Source organism: Mesoplodon mirus (assembly GCF_964341445.2).
Source record: "Mesoplodon mirus genome assembly, chromosome: 6".
In the NCBI taxonomy this organism is placed as follows: domain Eukaryota; kingdom Metazoa; phylum Chordata; class Mammalia; order Artiodactyla; family Ziphiidae; genus Mesoplodon; species Mesoplodon mirus.
Genome location: NC_138982.1, coordinates 101449575 through 101462639, shown reverse-complemented (window position 1 = coordinate 101462639; position 13065 = coordinate 101449575). Strand labels below are relative to the sequence as shown.

The window sequence follows — 13065 nt, the reverse complement described above, 5'->3', positions numbered from 1 at the left end:
TGTGAACTCGTTTTTTCCACGTAAAATGGAGACCACAGTGATTGCCCCAATTATTTCAAATGTCTGTTGGAGGGTTCAAAAGTGAACACATGTAAATATGTGGTAAACTCATCTGGACTCTTGATACACGGATTACCCAAAGCAGATGGGGAAGAACCCACCACTCTGGTTACCTCCTTACTCATTTCCAGACAAACTAGAATAATAAACTGTGCACACGGTGTGACCTGATAAAGAAAGGGCGGACTGTTCACTCTGATAGTCTCTCAATCTGGCCAATGAGGAACTGCCTCTACACTTTCTCTATCCTGATATCGACATATCCATTAGTAAACACACACACACAACACTAAATCTGGTCATAATATAATACGTGGAACCCAGCTTCTAGTGTAAGAGGGTGAGCTCCTGAGGCTTATTAATAGATTTCTCAAGTCCTGGTGGTGGAAAAAACCAAGCAAAACAGGATGCATCCTAGTCTAGCCTGGGGGCTGAGTTGAGATGGGAAAGCTCATCCTGCTTTAATAAACATGGCTAGAGAGCTGAGTCAACAGGGCAAAGGAAACACAGTCTTGGCCACTTGAAACTGGGGAAGAGGAACATGCAACATTTAAGCAGACGAGCAGAGAAGAGCCCAAGATGATTCTAAAGCACAAAAATGACAGCCACAGAGGACACCACACATACGCCAAACAATAACTTTCTGCTGGTCTGTGAACAAATTACATGTAATCAACATCAGTGATCTTTTCTATTCATAGTTCTTAGGTGTCTAAAAACCACTCTTTTAAAAAAAAAAGTGCTACTTCTAGCTAAGTAAAGAGTCAAGGACAAGCTCAGAGGGAAGTACCTCGGTGTCCATATTTTCTGAATACACATCATGACTTGGTCTGCAAGTGATTATTATAAATTCCTTTTGGGTGCTAGGGACAAAAGGCTGGCATTCCAAGGACATTTCAACTGCTCATGATCGCCTCACTCCTTTGGAAGGAGTACTTGTACTGAAAAGTCTAAGAGTACTTGTACTTTATCCAGAGTACAAACAGGTTCCGGATCCTGTAGACAAGAAAGGGAAAGGCATTCAACAGATGAGGGAGGCCTAATGGATCTAACAGGGCAACTCGAGTTCAGTTGTGAGAAGCATTACTGGTAATTGATGACAGAGTCCTAGGAGCCACCACACAGCCAGAAGCCACCCCCTCAGGGTGGAACTTCACGTGCTGCTCTCCTCCTCCTCCCAAGCTGACATTTTGATTCAGCCATGGGTCACAGAAGGGCATTTCTGAATGGGGATAAACTTTATCTAAAACTCAGAACGGGCCCTCAATTGTTCTGGGCCACCTGTCACGTAAAGATCTCATGCCTCTAAGAGCAGATTAGCTCATCCTAAGTCTACATTTTATAAACACAGAAACTGGGCAGAGGAGGCAAATTATTTCTCAAATGTCAACCACTGACGCAGAATAAATAAAAGGTTAGCCAGTCTCCCCGACTCGCAAATCCAACCTACCCTCCACCTGCGAATGCCCCCCCAGCAGCAGTTCCAGGACCCTGCCCCTAAGTGCCAGATGGGCTGCTGTTAATAAGGGTAAAGTCTCTTTCTTAAACGTGCCTCTGGTATGTGGTCTGGTCACTGCTCAGAAGCCTCTGCTTAGGTAGATGTAGGCAGTAGAGGGAGGCAACTACAAGGAAAAAAATGATCACCTTGACACTATCGTGCCTTAAGTTACGGTGAAGGGACAAGCCAGACAGAAATGTCTACCATGTGTCAAAACATACACCAGCCCACGGAAACGCTCCTGGAGGTGTAACGTCACTTTAACAAACTTTATAAACCTGAAGTATAATTTAGTTTTTGCACCTCACCACGTCCAGCCTGAGTTGTTGCAGATTCTAACAGTTTAGCCAAAAGGGAACATAAAGTCACTGACGTTGTAATGCATTTGAAGACCAAACAGGTGCTGCCTCTTCTCAAACTGGCATCAGCCTAATCATCATCAAAACAGATTTACCCCTGAGCTGATCTGTGGCCAAATGTTAGCACTTTAATACACACCAGGATGCTGCACTGGTGGGGACCTGTTACCTTAAATCTCTGAGGTTGGTGAAACTGAATTGTTGCCCTTTTCTGATCAAAATCTTTTCTCAGCTGAAGAAAGTGCACTTTGCCATCTTTATTTAAAACCTTCTTCTTCCCATTGACACACCGGCAGACATTTACGTCTCTTCCATAGTACATACCCCGGCTGCACAGACTCTTCAGATCTGAGAGCCTGAACAGGGACCGGTAATATGTGGCCAGCACAGGGTCATCCCTCTGGATAAGAAGGGGCTTCTGCTCCCAGAATTCCTTGAAAAAAGTCTCTGTCTTGATGGGCGAGATTAAACTTTCAAAGAGGCCACTGGGACTGTCAAGGTTCAAAGGGGAAGGCCCACCAGCTGCCTCCAGCTTCACCTGCTTACAGGGAAGAGGCCCCTCTTCCTTCCCATCCCCTGCAGGCTTCACTTTCTTTGGCATCGTTGTCTTCAAGACAAGGCAGCGAGGAAACGCAAACCTGCCAAAAAGAAGAAAACACTCGTGTTTAGGCGTCCCAGTGCCGGTGTCAGAGGATCTCATACACACAACTTGCATGACTATTAGGCCTTTGTGCGAGCTCTTCCTAAGCCAAGGCCATTTCTACCAGAATAAGATACAGCCTGAAGCCAACACCGTTTCTCCCAAGATATGATTCAGCCTCAAACACTATGCAGATCACATATTCACAGAAAGGAAGGCACAAGTACTTTTCTTGTACACAAGTACTAAGTCGTGGAATTCATCACTTATCGGAAGGTATAATTATCCCAAATTAAATGATTCAACTATCTCAGCAGTTCCTAGTCACAGTTTTAGCCTGTGGCCATTGACACAGCAAAGTCGAAATCTTAAAGTTGGCTTTAATCAGCACCAGATCCCAAATCTAATTAGATGCACTCTGAGTTATAAATACTTGACTCAAGAACCACCAAGAGCTGCCCACAGCCAGGTGCTCCTCACCAAAGCACTACCCCCAGCTGCTGTCCTGGAGGCCACCTGGGCCAGAGGTGCCACCTGATGGCTGGGGCAAGAAGTTGCCTGCTCCCAGGTCCTTAAGCACCTGAATTGCCTCACTTCCAAACCGCAGCTTATTCCTAAAAATTGCCACTTTATCAGAAAAATTAAAATATAGCAGAAAACTAATTGGGGTCTGAAAGTGAAAGGTAAAGATAGTTATATCTCAAGGCTTTAAAAAGCTCTACCTTTTTTTTTTTTTTTTTTGCGGTACGCGGGCCTCCCACTGTTGTGGCCTCTCCCGTTGCGGAGCACAGGCTCCGGACGCGCAGGCTCAGCGGCCATGGCTCACGGGCCCAGCCGCTCCGCGGCATGTGGGATCCTCCCGGACCGGGGCACAAACCCGCGTCCCCTGCATCGGCAAGTGGACTCTCAACCACTGCGCCACCAGGGAAGCCCCCTAAAAGCTCTACCTTTTTAACTAAAATAAGACATAATAAAATGGCAACGTCATTAACCTCTAACGAAGCTCTCCTCCCTCCAGCCTTCACGTGCACACACAGCCCCTGGGCGCCTAGGGCTCAGGTGGGACTTGAGAGTCTGCATGTCTAACAAGCCCACAGGTAGTGACGCTACTGCTGGGCCACAGACCACACTTGAGTAGAAAGAGGATCGACTCCCCTGAGTATTGCCAAAGGTCTCTCAGAACTGCCTCAACCCACAACTGTCGTCACGTTTACAATGCAGATGTCCTGCATCTGGAGTTCAAGAATGTATGAATTTAAATTATATGAATTTCCTGAAACTGCAAAATGCTATTTGAAGGTCAGTTTTTTTTTTCTGGGAAAGGGGGTAGGTCCATTGCTCTTACCAGATTTTTAAAAGAGTCCCCCTCCCCAAAAAAGGTTAAGAACCACCGTGCTTATAAAAACCAATTTTTCCCAGAGACCAGTAACTTATTTATAAATGTTGTGCTTTTCTATTTTGTTGGGCTATCAGAATTGCAAGCACACTGTTTTCTGCTCTTTTGTCATTATAACTAAGCTGTATTTCAGCTACACTATGGACTGAGTAGAGTTAATGGTCTGGCCTGGGAAGTAGGCACCTGAACAATGTGTTACACATTGCAACAACTAACTTACAAATTTATAATTGATAAATTCAGAATAAACCTAGAAAATAAATTTAGAATTAATCCCTCTGTCTAGTGTATCCAGCCCATTAGTCACTTAGTGGCCGTCTTGGTGATCAGATTGACTGTCCTAGTATCACAAAGCTTGTGTTCCAGTGACCCTTATTTTACTTAATAATGATGGCCCCAAAGTTCAAGAGTAATGATGCTGGCAATTCGGATATTCTCTTACTGTGCCTAATTTACAAATTAAACTTTGTTATAGCTCTCTGTGAATAGGGAAAAAGCACAGTATATACAGACTTCAGTACCATCTACGATTTCAAGCATCCACTGGGTGTCTTGGGATGTTGTCAGCCGTGGATAAGGGGGCGCTACTGTTTAAAACTCTCTAGTGGCCTCATTTTAGCTTCTAAATATTGTACCCACAGATAGCTCAGTTCCTTCAAAAGGTCCAGTGCTTTTGGCAGGAAACACAGGACCATGGCATAAAACTAATACAAATTGATACGAAAAGCTTGCACTGAAGGGGTAAGGGCTTAAGCTTTTCTCTTAAACTTTGGGAAAAAAACCTTTAATGTCTTAGGATATATCATCAATGAGACATATTTTCTGAAAGTGTTTCTTATTCCTTTTAAGTTAAACAGGCCAGTGTGCTTTCTCAGCTGAAGAATCAAAGCTTCAGTGAGACGAAGTACTGCTAGTACTTGGAGCCCAGAAGTGATGCAGAAATACGAAAGATATGCAAACAGGTTCAGTAGACGGCATTGCTTGTGCAGAAAAGAGCTACCTGCTGTCCTTTGAGAGGTCAGCATGTGGTGGATGTCAGGTCTGGGAACTTAGATTTCAGATGTGTTCCCACCACCAATAACTAAAAAGAGGGACTCACTGTGTCTAAAGCTGTTTGGACAAACAATGCAGGTTATACTGAACCCCCGCATTCCTTCTGGGTGCCTGGAATTTTGATACATGCCAGCCAGAAGGTCCTACATGATGAGCCCCCAATAAAAACCCTGGGCATTGAGTGTCTAATGAGCTGCCCTGGTTGGCAGCATTTCACACATGTTGTCACAACTAGCTGCTGCAGCCATGAAGCACTTGGTCTCCATCTGCTGTAATAAATCAGCTGTGAGTCCTAGCAAATCACTAACCCTGGGGATGGTGTTGGGGACCCGGGATACAATGCTCACATTTAATTGTTAAAAACTGTTAGGTTGGGCCTCCCTGGTGGCGCAGTGGTTGAGAGTCCGCCTGCCGATGCAGGGGATACGGGTTCGTGCCCCGGTCTGGGAGGATCCCATATGCCGCGGAGCGGCTGGGCCCGTGAGCCATGGCCGCTGAGCCTGTGCGTCCGGAGCCTGTGCTCCGCAACGGGAGAGGCCACAACAGTGAGAGGCCCGCGTACAGCAAAAAAAAAAAAAAAAAAAAAAAAAAACTGTTAGGTTGCCTCAGAAGGCTTGCATAATTAAAGGTGTTCATTAATGGAAAAGTAATTTCATATTCAGCTACACATTTCTTATCCCTCACAACTGGTCAGTTTAAAATTTATTGAAGGGATGGGAGCAGCAGGGAGATGCACACAAAAGGCTTGTTTGCCTTAAGCACAGTATATGAATACAGTATAAGCATATTCACCAGGAAGTGTGGTGAAACAAAGTGTGCAAAATACTTAAGCCAAAAATAAAATCACTTGAAGCATATTTCCCATCTACAATCAGTAACAAAATAAATCCCAACAGTGCATAACGAATGCTTTTGTTAGACTATGAATTTCACTACTTTTACTGCCAAAAGTTACATCATTTATTGTTTCTATGTGTTCATTTTGAAATGATTTGAGGCTCAGTTAATTGGAACCCAGCTTAGAGGTTATTAGGCAAACATACTATTTCTCTGATTTTCACACTGTCCATACTGTAAGACAACCATTCTTTTTCTGGGAGGTTGAAAGGAAAACAGATGACATACTCCACCACATTAAACAGTAAAAACAAAACAAAAAAAAGTGTGTTTTGTAATGTTAAGAAATATAGGAACTAAACAAGAGAATGCTTTGTCTGGAAAAGTACAGCCAACACTAGCCTGCCTCTGAATCTCACAGACCACCCAAACAGAAGTTAGAGTAAGTATTTTCATAAGCTACAGGGGGGAAAAAAAGCAAGCGTTTAAAAAGCAATTGTTTCCAACTTAAGTTGACCATAGCATTCAAATGTAAAAAGATTAAGTTAAAAGATTCAAGGTTCATATTTTACTAACTGCCCACAGATGAAAACCAGCAACTAATCTAAACAACTTTGAAGGATTAAACTCCACAAGAAAATCAACAGTAACACCCATTCTACAGGCAACAAATACAAACAAAGCCTTTATATTTTTAAGTGTCCTAACTTTCTTTTCTTTGGTAATATTCACTGACCAGAAGTCTTAACACAGGACAACTATCTGCACATTTTCAGAGCCTAGCACAGACCAGGGCACATAGGAGGTCTTCAGAAAAAAACGGCTGATTTTTTTTTCCCTTTTTCATCTTTTGTATACAATTTTAGAGAAAAAAAATCTCAAAAGCCTTACACAAAACAGAGTTAAGGGAAAACAGATGGTTTGTTCAGTGGGGATTATTCTTCTGATGGCAGCTGTAGCTTGAGTATTCAACAGTACGGTCAGAGCTGAAAGGCACCTTAGCCATCAGAGGTCATTACCAACCAGGAGAGGGAGGTGTGTCTTTATAATCTCCAGAGCTGTGTTTTACGAAGTGTAGTCAAATCACCAGGAAAGCTTGTTAGTATGCAAATTTCTGGGCCCCATATCAAACCTACTGGACTAGCACTTCTGGTAGCTGAGCCCAGAAATCTGCAGTAACAGTTTAAAAAAAGTTAAAAAAGAAAAGGAACAGTTCTCCGCAGAATTTTAGATCCACTAACATAGAGGAGGATCATAGGCAAACTCAGCTCAGTTAAACGCACACAAACTGACAGAAACGATATATTGCCTGTAACAAGGTTGCCTAGGCCGACTTACAACATTTCTTTTGGGCCCTCATTGAGGTTTATCAGTTCAGAGAGGGAAAAGTGGTTCTCCTGTTGACCTAAAGCTGTGATTGGCACTTATCTTTTTAATTCTATTTTAGAAATAATGGATTGAACCTCATTAATGTATTTTAGTAACCCTGAGGTTACAAAGGATGAGGGCAGAGAGGCAAAACTACCCAAGCGACGGTGTTAGAAGCTGGATAAATCAGGCTTTTCCACTTAAAGATGAGCCCAGTGAAATCAAAGGCCCGGCGCCGAATTTACAGCTGATTATTGGAGTAATCAGAGCCTGCGATTCCCAGGCCAATCTTCCTGAAAACACGGTGAAAAACCTGGTCTCATTAACCTGATGGACGACCCAACAGTTGAGCAGCCGTTCTAGAAATATTCGGTGACAAATGAAAGAAAGGGAGGGTAGGCTGTCATTTTAAAGTTACGGTGGGGCGAGAAAGACGCAACTCTCCCGCCCGCACTTCAGGTTTCGCTGCTGTAAAGCCGGTCTCATAGGCCCGCCCGGCCGCCCGGGAGAACAGCCCACGTGGCGCTCCCAGACAGCCCGCCGCGCGGGGCCAAGGCCTGCATCACCCTCCCTGCAAACCTCCAAACTTGCCGTGTGCTCGTCCCGTCTCTAGACCACCGGCCGAGCACGTGGTCACTCTTGGTGCCCAGGCCATCCGCGACCCTGGGCGGCACCAGACCCAGCGTGTCCACTATTCCCGTGCCCGGGATAGTCGAGCGCGTCGGCTCGCGTCCCCCGTCCCGAAACCAACAGCGCCAGCCGGCCGGGGCCCGGCCGTAGCTCCCGGCCCGAGCCCTGCGGTCCCCCCCAACCCCGACCTTGCTCCACCCACACTCGCGCCTGGGCGCCCGGAAGTTGAGCACCACCCCACATAGCAGTGACGGGGACGGAGAGCCGGGATCGCTCCACTCACCCGGCTCTGCGTGGTACGCGCGGCCTCCAGCCAAGCGGGCGGCGGCGTGGGTTGGGGGCGGGGCAGCGCAGCGCGGCGCGACGTGCGCACGCTCCGGCGGCACCTCCTGCTGGGCGCCCTTTTCCACGCCCGCCGGCCGGCACGCAGCGGGTGGGAGGCGGGCTGCTTCTAGCTCCCGAATGCAGGGGTGCTTTGGGAGTTCAAGCCCGCACATTTTTTTCTCCGGTGCGAAAGGAAATAAATGAGGGTTTTTCTTGAATTGGGGAGGGATGAGGCTCAGGATTTGGGGACGTGCTCTAGTACCGCCCTGTTCCTTTAATGAATGCAGAAACTGAGGCCCGGAGGGAGTAAGTAGCTCACTTACCTGGGCTCCCCAAACCCAGGCTTAGGGAGCTAGCAGTCCAGGTTCTCCATCGCTGCCCTTTGGGGCTGTCTGCTACACTGTGCTGCTTTGTACTAAGTCAACTATAATTACTATCGTGTTGCTCCCGGAGAGAGAATTAAATCCTGATTTAAAAGGATTCTGGAAATTCTTGCTACTGTGCCTGTAGAAGAAAAGAACAAAAGTAATTATTTGAGTAACTTTGGCCTAACACTCTCTCCTTTTGACTCATTATCAGGACTTTTGGGTGGGGAGGCTGGCTGAAAGGAGTTGTCAGGGGATCAGTTGCTCACCTCTGCTCTGGCCTGTGCGTTTCATAGCTCTGTAGACAGGCAGAGGGGTCACAAAGAAAGTCCTTATTTCATTCTGTTAATAGGATTGAAACCAGAAGCTCTTTCTGATGATCAAGGGACACATGAGCAAATGGGAACAAAGTTCACCCTTATCCAACACTTGTCCAAACTAACAATAATCGCAGCCAGTAACGAATATTTCTAAAACTGAATGCATAAACTGTGATGAAATAATTTGTATAGGAGTATACCTAATGGGATTTTCACTTGAAATTTCAGTTAATGCCTCAAAACAGAAGACAATCATAATACTTTTGCTGAGCACCTACCGTTTTCCAGGCACTTTTTAAAATTTGTACTCAAACTTACTAATCCATACAAAAATCTATGAGAAGGATGCTACAGTTATCCTCATTTTACATGTGAGGAAAATGAGGCACCAAGAGACTACGTTATTAGTCAAAGGTCACAGAGTACACCGGTCAGAATGGCCATCATCAAAAAATCTACAAACAGTAAATGCTGGAGAGGGTGTGGAGAAAAGGGAACCCTCTTGCCCTGTTGGTGGGAATGTAACTTGATACAGCCACTATGGAGAACAGTCGGGAGGTTCCTTAAAAAACTAAAAATAGAACTATCATATGACCCAGCAATCCCACTAGTGGGCATATACCCTGAGAAAACCATCATCAGAGTCATGTGGGCTTCCCTGGTGGCGCTGTGGTTGAGAGTCCGCCTGCCGATGCAGGGGACACGGGTTCGTGCCCCAGTCTGGGAAGATCCCACATGCCGCGGAGCGGCTAGGCCCGTGAGCCATGGCCGCTGAGCCTGCGCGTCCGGAGCCTGTGCTCCGCAACGGGAGAGGCCACAACAGTGAGAGGCCCACATACTGCAAAAAAAAAAAAAAAAAAAGAGTCATGTACCACAATGTTCATTGCAGCACTATTTACAATAGCCAGGACATGGAAGCAACCTAAGTGTCCATCGACAGATGAATGGATAAAGAAGATGTGGCACATATATACAGTGGAAAATTACTCAGCCATAAAAAGAAATGAACTTGAGTTATTTTTAGTGAGGTGGATGGACCTAGAGTCTGTCAGAGTGAAGTAAGTCAGAAAGAGAAAAACAAATACTGTGCACTAACACATATATATGGAATCTAAAAAAAAAAGGTTCTGATGAACCTAGGGACAGGACAGGAATAAAGACACAGACATAGAGAATGGACTTGAGGACACCGGGAGGGGGAAGGGTAAGCTGGGACGAAGTGAGAGAGTAGCATGGGCATATATACACTACCAAATGTAAATAGATAGCTAGTGGGAAGCAGCTGCATAGCACAGGGAGATCAGCTCGGTGCTTTGTGACCACCTAGAGGGGTGGGATAGGGAGGGTGGGAGGGAGACGCAAGAGGGAGGAGATATGGGGATATATGTATGCATATAGCTGATTCACTTTGTTATACAGCAGAAACTAACAACACTGTAAAGCAATTATACTCCAATAAAGATGTTTTTTTTAAAAAAGGTCACAGAATAATAAGAGGTAGAACCAAGGGGCTTCCCTGGTGGCGCAGTGGTTGAGAGTCCGCCTGCCGATGGAGGGGACGCGGGTTCGTGCCCCGGTCCGGGAAGATCCCACATGCCGTGGAGCGGCTGGGCCCATGAGCCATGGCCGCTGAGCCTGTGCGTCCGGAGCCTGTGCTCCACAACGGGAGAGGCCACAACAGTGAGAGGCCCGCGTACCGCAAAAAAAAAAAAAAAAAAAAAAAGAGGTAGAACCAAGATTTTAATCTAGTCAGTCTGGCTTTAGAGCAGGCTTTCTTAACCTGGGCATTACTGACATTTGGGGCCAATAATTCTTTCTCGTATGGGGCTGACCTATGCATTGTAGCAGCATCCCCAGCCTCTACCCATTAGATGCCAATAGTGCTCGCACCCAATTTGTGGCAGCCTAAAATGTCTCTAGACCCTCCATAATTTCTCTGTGGGGAACTACTGTGTTAGTAGTAACCCCTACCCAGCTTTTAACCTCACACTATGCTGCAGTTACATTCCGCACTTCTCAAGGGGAGGTGCTCAACGTTGCCCTATAGGACTCACTAAAATAGGTTCCACGACCATCACCCACATTTAGAGTATGTAAAGAGAAGACTGGAAATTGAAGGGCAATCTGTGGCAGTAGGGAATATATGGGAATAGAAGATCATCAGACTAGTGGAGATTGCTGTAGCATTTCTCTTCCTCCCCCAAGCCAAGTGAAGGGGACTCCAGAGCCCAGCAGAGAGACTGAGGGCATCTGCAGAGGAGTACCTGACCTGCTGCTTGCTGAGCTGTGAACCTGATGGCCTGTCCTGGGGCTGCTATCAAAGAAGAGCCCGGTGTAGTTACAAAGTTCTTGGATCCCTGAGACATGGCTGTGGGAGCTGGGGGATGGTTTGTGGACAGAGACAAGTGGCTGCTTCTTGCCGGGAGGATCCTGAAGGAGGCGGCACTCTGAGACCAAAAGGCAGCATGAGGCAACTGCTCTAACACCCTTTGTCTTGTCAAGGACCCTTGAGTATCCTCTGGGTGGAGGGGGTGCTGTGGAAAGTATCAATACTTGGGCTTGGTCCATCGGGAGGTAACCTGCCAAAGAGTGACATAGCAGGTGATGAAGGCCAAGCATTAGGAGGCAGTGGGGTCCACTGGCATGGACAGGAAAGGAGGTATGGGGCCACAGGAGGTCAGTCAGAGATGTCAAGTTTAATTTTAATGCAGCCCAGTGTGTAGACCTCCAAAAGAACCTTCACCTGCATCCCTTGAAAGCTTCAGCATTTGAACACCTGTTATCAAGGCCAGCTACACAATTGGTGGGGCTCAATGTGAAATGAAAACGTGGAGCTCCTTGTTCCAAAGGTAGGGGGAAAGTGTCATTAAAGGTTCTAAGGGGGCTTCCCTGGTGGCGCAGTAGTTGAGTGTCCACCTGCCGATGCAGGGGACACGGGTTCATGCCCCGGTCCGGTAGATCCCACATGCCGCGGAGTGGCTGGGCCCCTGAGCCATGGCCACTGAGCCTGCGCGTCTGGAGCCTGTGCTCCGCAACGGGAGAGGCCACAACAGTGAGAGGCCCACGTACTGCAAAAAAAAAAAAAAGGTTCTAAGGTATAAAATGGTTCCTTTCTTTTGCAGCCTCTCTCTTCACTATGATGGCAGTGTTTTCAACTTGCTATTTAGTGTCATACTCTAGGGAGCACAGGAATACTTGAAAGGTGAGTGCAGACATTCAGGAGCACTGGAGGGCCCTTCAGTGCAACTTGGACCCGTGTATGCACAGGAGCACCTGTCCCACAGGCTGTCGAGGTCCCCCACCTGCTGAACACTGGTCCAGCACTGCTGTGCCCTGACCAGGGGTGGAGAAACCAATCCCTGATGCACTGGCCCCAATCCACAGCAAACCAGCAAACCTCAGGAGATTGCAACCTCCGCCCAGGGAACACTCCTTACCTGGGTTGGGGTAGTGAGAGCCTTGCTCTAGTCCAGTCACCTTCCAAACACACCAAGGTGCTACCTGCCCAGGGCGGTTACAGGGTGTGGGATGTGCGCCCCGACCCAGCCCACCCTGCATCTGTAAGGCTTCTGACAGGGACAGAGGGCAGCCGTGGGCTTCGGGCGGGGCAGGGAGAGGGGGCCAGGAAAGCGAGGTCCAGAACCCATCTCACAGGGAGGAGGCAGAGCTGCGCAAAAGACTTCACTTAAAAGACGAATTCAGATTACATTAGTAACAACTATAAGACAGCAACTGCAGAGCATTAGACTCCAAGGGTGAGGCCCTGTGTGAGGGCACTGACTGCACGCCCAGGAAGCAGACCCTACCTGCCAACCAGAGGACATCAACACACTAAGCTAAAATACATGTCATTTCAGTAAAAGATTTGCCAACTCTTTCCCTAATCCTCCCCATCCATTCCTTGCCCCTAAACCTGATGGAATGGAGGAGGGTGGGAGAGAGGTGGGAATTAAAGAGCATATTCTACGTTCTTCCTTGGACCGTTTCCTCAGTTCGGGGTGCAGGCCTGAGCTGGGAGAAGGGAAAACAGACTTGAATCAGTCTAGGCATTATAACTGAAAATTATTATCATTGTTATCAAAGTGAGTATTTTGTATGTATGTATGTGCTTGTTGATTGATAATTCAAAGTATCCAAAAAGCAATGGGATTCACCTAAGAAGTCAGCAAGGAGCAGAGGAGGAATAGCTAATAAAGCATGTTTGACAATAATTGG

The 13065-nt window shown here is 46.8% G+C and overlaps 1 protein-coding gene across 6 annotated transcripts in view; it reads right to left on the bottom strand.

Moving 5' to 3' along the window:
• The window catches only part of RIOX2 (ribosomal oxygenase 2), a 28390-nt gene extending 20208 nt beyond the window's left edge, over window positions 1–8182 (bottom strand). For 4 of the 6 annotated variants that reach the window (XM_082625914.1, XM_082625912.1, XM_082625915.1 and 1 more), the window contains exons 1-2: window positions 8125–8182; window positions 2087–2555 (exon numbers count right to left, since the gene is read on the bottom strand). In XM_082625914.1, the coding sequence (XP_082482040.1) occupies window positions 2087–2518 (432 nt within the window). In that variant the 5' untranslated portion in view covers window positions 2519–2555; window positions 8125–8182. Of the gene's footprint in view, window positions 1–2086; window positions 2556–7790; window positions 8015–8124 lie in introns of those variants that run through there. The other 2 variants (XM_082625916.1, XM_082625917.1) reach the window with 2 other exon arrangements.
• Window positions 8183–13065: the final 4883 nt, after the last annotated feature.